The sequence below is a fragment of the Neopsephotus bourkii genome, unplaced genomic scaffold (genome assembly GCF_033783945.1).
Source record: "Neopsephotus bourkii isolate Nb327-2 ecotype Australia unplaced genomic scaffold, CSIRO-AGI_Nbou_v1 NB_281, whole genome shotgun sequence".
Classification (NCBI taxonomy): domain Eukaryota; kingdom Metazoa; phylum Chordata; class Aves; order Psittaciformes; family Psittacidae; genus Neopsephotus; species Neopsephotus bourkii.
The window spans coordinates 1,596,845-1,608,260 of NW_026900790.1; the positions used below are offsets into that span (position 1 = coordinate 1,596,845).

At 55.3% G+C, this 11,416-nt stretch overlaps 1 protein-coding gene across 1 annotated transcript in view; it reads left to right on the forward strand.

The window, feature by feature from the left end:
- The window catches only part of TASOR2 (transcription activation suppressor family member 2), a 37,111-nt gene extending 26,581 nt beyond the window's left edge, over positions 1 to 10,530 (forward strand). The window contains exons 17-23 of the mRNA XM_061346877.1: positions 497 to 983; positions 1,753 to 5,061; positions 6,163 to 6,288; positions 6,761 to 6,914; positions 7,490 to 7,595; positions 9,051 to 9,232; positions 10,412 to 10,530. Coding sequence (XP_061202861.1) covers positions 497 to 983; positions 1,753 to 5,061; positions 6,163 to 6,288; positions 6,761 to 6,914; positions 7,490 to 7,595; positions 9,051 to 9,232; positions 10,412 to 10,530 — 4,483 coding nt within the window. The remainder of the gene's footprint in view (positions 1 to 496; positions 984 to 1,752; positions 5,062 to 6,162; positions 6,289 to 6,760; positions 6,915 to 7,489; positions 7,596 to 9,050; positions 9,233 to 10,411) is intronic.
- The last annotated feature ends 886 nt before the right edge of the window (positions 10,531 to 11,416 follow it).

Consider the following 11,416-nt stretch of genomic DNA (forward strand, 5'->3'; position numbering starts at 1 on the left):
AGGGACAGGCCAAGGGGAATGGCTTGAACCTGCCAGAGGGGAGACTGAGCTGAGCTCTTAGGCAGAAGCTCTTCCCTGTGAGGGTGCTGAGGCGCTGGCACAGGGTGCCCAGAGAAGCTGTGGCTGCCCCATCCCTGGCAGTGTTCAAGGCCAGGTTGGACACAGGGGCTTGGAGCAAGCTGCTCCAGTGGAAGGTGTCCGTGCCCATGGCAGGGGTTGGAACTGGATCAGCTTTAAGCTCCCTTCCAACACAAACCAGGCTGGGATTCCCATGGCTCTGCAGCTACAATTGATATCTAATGCCATGAGCCCAAGTCCTACTTTGCAGCTGTTGAGTTTCTCTTTATTCCAACATGCTGGAATAACCACACTGAGTGATCCATGACTGCAGATGGGCATCTCTGGGCCTTAGCACTGTGGGGAGCCAGGAGATGCCTTGTGTCAGTCACCTGGAGGGAGGATGAAGATGTTTCAGCTGTGTTTGCTTTCTTTGCAGGCCCTGGAACTCTCGCCTCCCTGATGATGTGCAGGAGCTGAAGCTGATACTCCACATGTGGGTGGCTCTCTTCTACAGCAGACCCAGACTGCTGAGCAGCACGAGGGTGGTGGTGGAGCACAGCGACCCCAAGAAATACGTCTCAATAAACACCACTTGGGACTTCCTTGACTTCAGTGATGATGGTGAGGACTATTTTGGGTTGGAGAAGTGCCCTGCAGACTCTCGCTCAGACCCTGACCAGACTCCCAGCAGCTCTGTGGATCACACCACACGTAACCAGGGTCAGTTGCAACCTGCAGACTCTCAGACTGATGCTGATGGGACTCCTGCTGTTGTTGATAGCACAGTGTCATCTTCAGGAGAGCCGCCCTGTGGGGAGGAGGAGCCTTCCTCCACAAGCTGTCCTGAACGTGCTGATGAGAAGGACAAAGAGCCTGCAGGCAGTGCTGAGGAGCATGGGCATGACATCCCAACCATCACTAAGGTAAGAGCTTGGGTGTGAGTGATACAAGTCTATAGGACACAGAATGCGTTTTGTGCTTATAGGAATAGGATCTTCTGAAAGGAGTGGAGCAGAGGTGCGTGTGGGCTCTCTCAGAGCCAGGTAGTGGAGGTCCACAAAGCAGGACTGAGGAGCATTCACCAGCATTTAGCTGCCCCAAATGAATGCCACAGGCATAGGACCATAAACTCATGGAATACCAGGTTGGAAGGGACCTCAAGGGCCATCTGGTCCAGCCTTTATTGGCAAAGCATGACTTACCAGCACCCTGTGCAGCCCAGTCTTAACAGTGACTGGTGCTGGGGAATCACCAATCTCACAGGGAAGAACTTCTGCCTTAGATCTAACCTGAACTTCCCCTGTTTCAGTTTGAACCCATCACCCCTTGTCCTATCACTCCAGACCCTGATGAAGAGCCCCTCTCCAGCACCCTTGTAGCCCCCTTCAGACACTGGAAGCTGCTATGAGGTCTCCACGCAGCTTCTCTTCTCCAGGCTCAACAGCCCCAATGTTCTCAGCCTGTCTCCATATGGGAAGAGCTCCAGCCCCTGATCATCCTTGTGTCCTCCTCTGGACTTGCTCAAACAACTCCATGTCCTCCTTATGTTGAGGACACCAGAACTGCACACAGTGCTGCAAGTGGGGTCTCATGAGAGCGGAGTAGAGGGGCAGGATCACCTCCATGATCGCTGCTCACACTCCTTTTGATAACCTCCTCTTCTTTCTTAACCTCTGAATTGTGTTGTTTCAGGAGAAGCCACCCAAGGAGGGAAGGATGAAGGATGCTACAACCACCCCCAACCCTGCTGATGAGCTCAGTGGTACCAGCAAGCCCCTAGCTGTGCTGGGCAAGGAAGACCCCTGCAACGAAGCCCCACATCCCAGTGCAACTCCTTGGACAGATGCCCCATGCACAGTGCATGGACAAGGAGAGCAGCTGGAGAGTGGATGGACAGCAGTGTCAGGGAATGGCCCCGGCCCTCCTGAGGACACAGGGAGCATGGGAGACACTGAGCACTGTATGGAGATTGAGGACAGTGGCTGGGCCACCAGTGATGGACCACAACAGGCCTCTGGTTGGCTCTTCTTAGAAGCAAGTCCTACATCTGCAAAGCCCGGTGAAGCCAGGAGGGAATCACAGAACCTCTTTGGATGTTCAGAGGATGAGGTGGAGGAGGTAGAAGATGAGAAGGACTGTGAATATGAGAGCACAGCCCTGGAGCCTGGCTTTTTGGCATTCTCTGCAAGCAGTGATGACAGCATGGACTATGACTGCAACAAGCAGAGCCCAGTGCATTCAGCATGGCCACAGGGCTCTGATGCCCCTGTGCCCAGCCCTCCTGCCTTAGCATCTCCTTGCCCAGGTGGATTAATGCCAGAGCTGTCAGATGGGACTGGCCCTCAAAGGCTTCCTGGTGGGGTGGCACCAAGCCTGAACATGCTGGAAGAAGCTTTGGCCACCCCAGATGCAGAGGTGGAGGGTGTTGGAGTGGCACACACAGGCAGTGCAGCTGATGGGGGGTCACCCTGTGACAGCAGGTTGTTGCCTCCATCACCATCTGCCCCAAGCTTGGTTGGTGAGACAGAGCCAGACAACAACTGTGCACCCTGTGCAGCAGGGTGGGAATCTGCTGGGAGCAGCCAGGACCTGTCACTGGCCTTGTCCCCTGACTCCAGCTCTGTCTGCCTGACACCTCCTGACAGAGCAGCAGGTCCTGGGGCTGCTCCAGAGGAGCAGGACCCCTGGGTGAGCATCTGGTCCCCATCACAGAGCAGTGTGGGAGGGAGCAGCGACCTTTCCCAAGGGTTTGGAGGTGATGCTGATGCTGAGCTCCCTTTGCTGAGCACTGGTGAAGCAAAGCAAGAAGGGAACAAGGATTTGGTGGAAGAAGAGAGGAACATCCCTTCTGCCAACGGCACGGATGTGCTGGAGTCCTCAGGAGCAAGTGATGGCCAGGACTTTGCTTACACAGCCTTTGCAGATGGCTCTGGAGCTGGGGACAGTGATGATGTGTGCCTCAGGGCAAAGGAGTCCTCCAGGAGCAACAAAAGGAGCACAGTGATGGTAGCTCACAAACTACAGGAGCCAGAGCCCTCTCTTCATCCCCTCCTGGAACCAGAACCTTCCTCCTCAATGGGGGAAGGGATGTCAGCCATGGAGAAGCACCCCGAGCAGCAGCAGAGAGACCCAAACGGGCTGTCCCCATCTGCCCATGATCCCCCTCCTGCTTCTCCATCCCATGGTGAACACACAGATCCCCAGCACTGCCTGTTAGAGCAAAGGGAGTGTTGGCCAGTCCTGTGCCAGCAGAAAGGCTCCTGTGAGCAAGTACACGCTGCAGAGGTGAGTGTGGCTGCTGGGAGCTGCAATGGCTCCTTAGAACCCAGGTGTGCAGAAGAGGTGGGAAAAGGCACAGGTCCCTGCCATGCAGAACCAGCAGAGAGCTCCCCCATGGATGTGCCTGGTGACCTGGGATTGATGCCTCCTGCTCCTCCACATGAACACGAAGCAGGCCTGCACAGCACTGAGCCACATTCAGTGCTCAGAGAGCACCCCAGGATGCTGTCTCCAGCTTCAGATGCTGCCCCATGGTCCTGCTCCATGGATACCAGCCCTGGGGACCAAGCTGCAGATGCAGCAGGCAGCCATGAGACAGAACCCATCCTGCCTGAGGGCTTGGAAGGAGGAAGCAGCTTCCCTCTTGCTGGGTCTGCATCATCTTCATCAGAGGAGTTGCTGGTGCCCCTGTCTGAGTTCCAGTCCGTGTGTAACCAAGGGGAGCAGGAGGCTCAGGGAGCTGATGTGCTTCCTGAGCTGCACCAGCCCAGCACAGAGGTGGAAGACACAGAAATCCACTCTCCCCCCTTCCCAGTGTTGTCACTGCATGCACAAAGGGTGCTCTCTGCAGGAAGCCTGGAGCTGGCTGATGCTGATGATGTCTCAGATGGGCTCCTGGGGTCCAACGAGCTCCCCAGCAAAGACACACACATGGATTCAACCTCTGAGGCTTCCTCCAGTGACTCCAACCAGGAGACTTCATGGTCCCTGCTTACAGCCAGAGCTTCCTGCAGCAGATCCATGGATGCTGTGGGCACAAGGACTAACTGTGGCTCATCCCCTGGGAGCCCAGTGCGCTCAGAGGGGGACAGTGAGGACTGGGGCTCACTGGACATGGAGGGGAGCCCATGCTCATGGGCTGAGCATGGCTGGACCATCAGCCCAGGAGACACCAGCAAGGAGCTCATCCCTGCACATGTCACTGTTAGGGACAGGCAGGGGGTTGCCAAGCAGTGCAGGAACTTGGTGGTCACCAAGACGTACCAGGAGCCTCAGAAGAGGCACGGACACTGTGTGGGGCAGTCCCATTTGTTACGGTCGCTATGGGGGACTTGGAGGGGGTTTGAGGGAATCACACAGCACACTATGGACATGGAGTGCCTCCGTTTCCGTGATAAGCTAAAACACATCCTGAGGAGTGGGAAACCACCTTTTTCTACCTCCAAAAGCATCTTCCCAAAAGACTTTTGTCCCCAGGTGATGTCTGAGACATCTGCGCCAGAAGCTCCCATCCCACGGAGCAGGAGCCCTTTGCAGGTAACGATCATGCCCTGGGACACGTGGTCAAGTGGGCTTGACTGGCATGGGGGTCCCCAGTATGGGGACCAGTGCACCCCATGGCAGGACACCCTCTGTGACAAGAGGAGCAGAGCCCAAAATACAAGCCAGGGCTTGCACCTCGGCAAGCTCAAGTACGACCACAAGCTCCAGGACACAGAGGGGGACATTGCCATCATCTTTGATGAGTTCAGGAGGCTGATGCTGAGGACGGCTGGGGCAGGGACACGGGGCCAAGAGGATGTCCCAGTGGACAATGGGGACACAAGTGAATGGGGTTGTGCATCCCTCGCCGAGAGGATGGAGACCTTCGAGGAGATGATCACTGACCTGTGCAGCTCGCTGCGGTCCCACCTCTGCAGCGTGGCCAAGGAGGCCTGTGGCCACCATGGATCGTTCTACCTGGTGGAGACGGGCAAGGAGCCTTTCTTTGCAAGAGTGAAGGTAACAGCAGGGTTGAATGGGGATGGGTGGCTCTGAGGCAGCGGGAGCTTGTTCAACCCAACACAGGTGGGGTTTGGTTCCACCTCTGCCATTTCATCTTGGCTCCTAATGACAGGAATTGGAATCACAGAATCCCAGCCTGGTTTGGGTTGGAAGGGAGCTTAAAGCTTCTCCAGCTCCAACTCCTGCCACAGGCAGGGACCCCTTCCACTGGAGCAGCTTGCTCCAAGCCCCTGTGTCCAACCTGGCCTTGAACACTGCCAGGGATGGGGCAGCCACAGCTGCTCTGGGCACCCTGTGCCAGCGCCTCAGCACCCTCACAGGGAAGAGCTTCTGCCTAAGAGCTCAGCTCAGTCTCCCCTCGGGCAGGTTCAAGCCATTCCCCTTGGCCTGTCCCTACAGGCCCTTGGCCCAAGCCCCTCTCCAGCTTTCCTGCAGCCCCTTTAGGTGTTGGAAAGTTGATTTATTTAGGTTGGAAAAGCCCTTTAAGCTCATCCAGCCCAACCGTTCCCAGCACTGCCAAGGCCACCACTGACCCATGGCACTGAGGCCTCGTCTCCACGCTGTGTGAACACTTGCAGGGACGGTGCCTGCAGCCCTGCCCTGGGCAGCCTGTTCCAATGCCTGAGCACCCTCTGGGGCAGGAATTGTTCCTCAGCTCCATCTAAACCTGCCCTGGTGCAGCTTGAGGCCGGTTCCTCTTGTCCCATCCCTTGAACATCCCCCAGGCCAAATCAGAGCTGAGTTCATGCAGGAACAGCCCAAACTCAACCCCTGTGATGTGGCTTTTGCTCCAGCTCACATTAAAGGCTTGGCGATGGTGATTGCATGGGGGGATTTGCTGCTCTGCAGCAGCACAGAGCCCTGGTGATGCTCAAAGTGTTCCTTTAGCAAGTTTTTGCTGACAAAGGTCAATGTCTGCTTCCTCTACCTCTGGCTGGAGCCCTGGCCTGGAGCACATGGTGCCTGTGACCAGTGGGTGCCTGCTTGGGGTCCCTGTGCTGCTCCCATCACCATGTCCCCAGGCCTGTGTGTGCTGGGAGCACAGCACTGCTGTTGTGGAGAAGTTCTCCATCAAAGCTCACGTGGTTCCTGTTTCAGACCTTGCTGAGGAGGCTGGGACACGTGGAGACAGAGCCCCTGAGCTTCTGCCAAGCAAAGTGTGCGGACACCGATCGGCTGCTCGTGGTCATCAGGAACGAGGATGTCTCCTCTCACATCCACAGCGTAAGGATTCGGTCTGACCTGTTGTGATCGTGCCCACACTGGGTTCTACTGTCAGGATCCATTTGGAAGGGGTTTAGTTTCACTTCACACTCTATAGAGTCCCTGCTGATCTGTCAGACTCTGCAAGTGCTCTGTTCCCTCCATGGAATCATAGAACCATGGAATGGTTTGGGCTGGAAGAGACCTTAAAGCTCCTCCAGTTCCAACCCCTGCCATGGGCAGGGACCCCTTCCACTAGAGCAGCTTGCTCCAAGCCCCTGTGCCTTGAACACTGCCAGGGATGGGGTATCCATCACTTCCTTGGGCAGCCTGTTCCAGTGTCTCACCACCATCACTGGCTTTGGGGTTGGGCTATGGAGACAGGGGTGTTGGGGTGCTACAGGATGGGCTCCCTGGAGCAGGTGTAACTTAGAGAAGTACAAATGCAATTGAAACACAGCTTCATGTTCAGAAGCATCTCTTCCTTCTGCAGGTCCCGTGCTTGCTGCAGCTGAAGCACCTTCCCAACGTGGTGTTTGCTGGAGTGGACAGCCCTGAGGATGTACCAGGTCACACGTACCAGGAGCTGTTTCATTCCGGTGGCTTCGTGGTGTCAGATGATGGCTTGTTGGAAACGGTGACACTGGGTAAGCCTTGCTTGGAGGCAAACACAGTGTCAGCTCCTGGCCTTGTCTGCTGACACCTCCAGACACTCCCCATGGGTGTCCTCTGCTCCTGCTTTAAGTGGGATAAGTTCCTTCCCTCTGTTTGACACTTGTAGACCCCATCTGGATAACGGGTCCAGGTCAGGGCTCCCCAAAACATCTAAGTACAGCAGGGGCCACCAGGGTGGTCAGGGGCTGGAGCAGGTTATGCAACGACAGCCTGGAAGAGGGAGGACAAAGGGAAGACCTTGTTGCTGTCTTCAGCTCCCTGATGGGAATTGATAGGGAGAGCAGAGCCACGTTCCTCCTGGAGATGCAGAGGGCTGGGACGAGAGGTGACAGGGACAAGTTGCACTGATCCCTTTACATATTAGTGGGGAAGGAATTCACAGCAAGTGTGTTCCAACACCAGGATCCCAGCCCAGGTTTGGAGGCTCCATCCTTGGAGACCTTCAGACCTCACCTAGAGCAGCCTCAGGTGGTCCAGCTTTGGGCAGGGCATGGCCAGGGACCTCCTTCCACCCTCAGTTACCCCTTGGCTCCTGCTGTCTCCTCAGGCCAACTGAAGGAGGTGGTGAACGTGCTGGAGAAGCTCAACAGAAGCGGGAGGTGGAAGTGGCTCCTTCACTACAAGGAGAGCAAGAAGCTCAGAGAAGACATCAGGTAATGGCTCAGTGGTGGCAGCTCCCTCGTCCCTGCTGTCCCTGTCACCACAGTAAGGATGTACCTACCTTTGTGTCCCCTTCAGGGCACTCGGAGCAGGGCCCCAGGGTGAGTTTGGTGCCACTGGGTGGGTTTTGGCCTCTTACAAGATGAATATGAAGACCTTACCAGTAAGAGATGACGTGCCTCAAGTCTGGAATTGCTGGAGGTCAGCACTGGAGTGCTAGGGAGTGTGCTAGGTTGGGTTGGATGCACCTGTATGAGATGGAGTAGCAGGACATGGGGCCTGGAGAGCATCAGATGGCCTGAGGGGCTGTCTTACACAAGATCCAGGATAAAGCAGGGCTCTGGCAGCAGCTTCTTGCACCCCGCTGGGCCTCCATAAGGCAGTTCCCTCTCTCTTTGGCAGAGGCACCCTCTGTGAGCATTATGGCCTGCAAAGGGCTTGAGGGGAGGCACAGGTTTCATGTGAGGAGCTGCACGCTCCAAACACCACCTCTGCAAACAGCTCCCATCCCTCCAGCTCCTGCACGCACCCTCCAGGAGCTCAGGGTCCCTCTCTGTGCCCCTCTCTGTCCCTTCTATCCCAACACATGTGGGATTTGGGGGAGTGATGAGGAGCTCTGATGGGAACGTGGTGAAGAGCAGGGGTGTTGTGGGGAGCGAGTAACAACAAACCCAGGTGGGAAAAGCAGAACTTCTGTTGCTCTTTACTCCTTATTTTAGGTCACTTGCACCAATGTGTGTTTAAATGATGCAGTTTGAAAAGGAGAAGTAAGACAGCAGCTAGTATCCGTTGAAATGTCCTGCTTTTACCAGGTTTGAACTCAGAAAGGGAGGTTTTTATCAGGCAAGTCCCTTTGTTAGGCAGAGGGGATGGCTTTCTAGTAACAACCTGCAAACCAAGAGGAAACTGCTCTCTTCTGTGAGCAGAAGATCCTACAACCAACAAGGAGAGCTCTCAGATCCTCTCCCTTTATGGTGACAGCACAGAGCAATGTGGGTTTCAGCCCTAGAGCAGTGGCACACAACTCAGGTATATCATTGCAGGCTGAGGACCTGACCCCATCACTGGGTGCGCTATGGAGCCAGTGTTCTTGTGCTGCATCACTGGCTCTCACATAGCATCACTCGACTCCGTTGTGCTGGGATCATGAGCCCTGTGTCTTGGTTTAACCCCAACTCAGCCCTACACAGGCAGTTGCTTGCTCCTCCCTTAGTTCCAACCTGAACTTCCCCTGTTTCAGTCTGAACCCATCACCCCTTGTCCTATCACTGCAGTCCCTAATGAAGAGCCCCTCTCTGGCATCATCTCATCTCCCACACAGTGATGCTGCTCCTGCCATCTTCACTGGTGCAGGGCAGCAAGTCTGAAAGCCCCCACGATGCTGAAGGACCACACATAGTGTGAAGGGAGGTCCCATCATTCCTGCTCACTGTCCCCTCTCCCAGCAGGGTGGACCCCAATGCCCACAAGAAGCATTTGATCCTCAGAACGTGCCAAGGAGCTGATCTCCTGGAGGTGCTGCACTACCACACGTGTGACTCGGTGTCACCCCCCAGCTCCGAGCACATCAGGTGCTTGTTGAACCTGCAGGTTCAGCACATCAGCGCCAGGTTCGCTGTGTACCTCACAGGTAAGGAGAGCTCTGCGGGCTCATCAGGGCCATCAACACCAGGAGCACAGGGTTGAATTGGTCTGGAAAGGGATGGAGGAGGGACAAACCCCACCCATTTGCCTCCCATTTCTGCTGGAATCAGTGTGATGTGAGGTGGGGTCATGATTTGGACAAATCTCCAGGCACAAACTGGCCAACACAGTTTCAAGCTGACAAGCAGGTATTCTTTATTGAGGCGCTGGAGACACGGGGGATAACTCCTCCTAACGTGTGACCCCCTATTGCTATACAAGCCACCCTTATATAGTCCCTGGGCATACATACATATTCATGAGGCTATGTATGGATTACATCGTTTTCCAGAGGGTTCCCCACCTGCATACAGAACTGTGGTGGCGGTCTCTGAGGGTTGGTTACTTCTCATCTTCATCACTTCTGGCAGCCTTCAAAGCACGCACTGTAAATGCTCCTACCAGCTGAATTGGTCCCTTAGCACCAGAGGCAAAACAATCCTCCTCTCCTCCTACTTACCAGTTAGCTTAGCTGCAGCCCATCGGGGACACCTGCCATTCCCAGATACCCCTTATCCTTGCATCCTGTTCTTCTAGGGTGGTTTTCTTACACTCATTTTGCACTAAGGTCATAGGGCCTAAAACTACATCAGCTACAGTTTATCTTGTACAAGAATTCTCAGTGTGTTCTCTAGCTGTACTCTATTTTCTCTATGTATCCTGCACCTCAGGAATTTTCCATTGCTGTTGTTACAAAGCCATCAAACTTAACACTATTTAAAACTGGTTCTAAAGGTTTATATATTTCATATTGTAATTTTGTGCCCCCCCTTGTCTCAGTCAGGTGGGAGCTGATTCATTGTAAGTCAGTGCAGTAAAAGGCAAAAGGAACAGATCTGGTGTGAAGGTCTGCTAAATTCATAACATCTCAGCCTGGTTTGTGTTGGAAGGGACCTTAAAGCTCTTCCAGCTCCAACCCCTGCCACCAGCAGGGACCCCTTCCACTAGAGCAGCTTGCTCCAAGCCCCTGTGTCCAACCTGGCCTTGAACACTGCCAGGGATGGGGCAGCCACAGCTTCTCTGGGCACCCTGTGCCAGCGTCTCAGCACCTTCACAGGGAGCAGAGGTTGTTTCAGAACAGCCTCAGTTGCTTGTTGGAATTACAGAGCTGTTCCTTCCTTTGCAGAAACACCCGATGCCAGCAGGGAGGTCCTTGAAAGCAAAGGAATCCTCGTGGCTGATGTCAACACTTTCCTCGGGAAGGTGCAGAAAGTGGCTGCTCCGTTTAGAAGAAGCTACTGGTAAGGAGAGGGCTTGGGATCAACCCCTTAGGATCACAGAACCAGCCAGGTTGGAAAAGCCCTTTAAGCTCATCCAGCCCAACCGTTCCCATCACTGCCAAGGCCACCGCTGACCCATGGCACTGAGGCCTCGTCTCCACGCTGTGTGAACACTTGCAGGGACGGTGCCTGCAGCCCTGCCCTGGGCAGCCTGTTCCAATGCCTGAGCACCCTATGGGGCAGGAATTGTTCCTCAGCTCCATCTAAACCTGCCCTGGTGCAGCTTGAGGCCGGTTCCTCTTGTCCCATCCCTTGTTCCTTGGGAGCAGAGCCCAGCCCCTCCTGGCTCCATCCTCCTGTCAGTCAGTTGGAGGCAGCCATCAGGTCCCCCCTGAGCCTTCTCTTCTCCACACTGAACCCCCCAGGTCCCTCAGCCCTTCCCCATCACACCTGTGCTCCAGGCCCTGCACCAGCTCCGTGCCCTTCTCTGTCCCTGCTCCATCCCCTCAATGTCTCTTGCAGTGAGGGGCCCAGAACCCCCCCAAAGGGCCGGGAGCAGCTCCTGGGATGACAAGCAGGAAGCTGGGATCCAGGGACCTTCCCCAAGTGCTGGCTGTGCTGGCACTCAGGGCCATTCCCAAAGCACAGTTGGGAAGGACCGTGCTCAGCAGTGGGAAGCACACAGGCACTCCCCATGGGGAGGCCCTGCAAGAGGTTGTCACTCCATGGAGCAAGGAGAAGAGCAGAGGAATAACCTTTCCCATGTTCTCTATTGTAGGTGACGAAGTGAAGCCAGTTTGAGCATCCTGGTACTCTGCAGGACCCCCCATCCCAGCAGGTTCCAGGTGCTGCCCACAGGAGCTGTGCACAGGGAGGTGGCAGGAGGGTTTGGCTCCAGTTCTGTATATAGG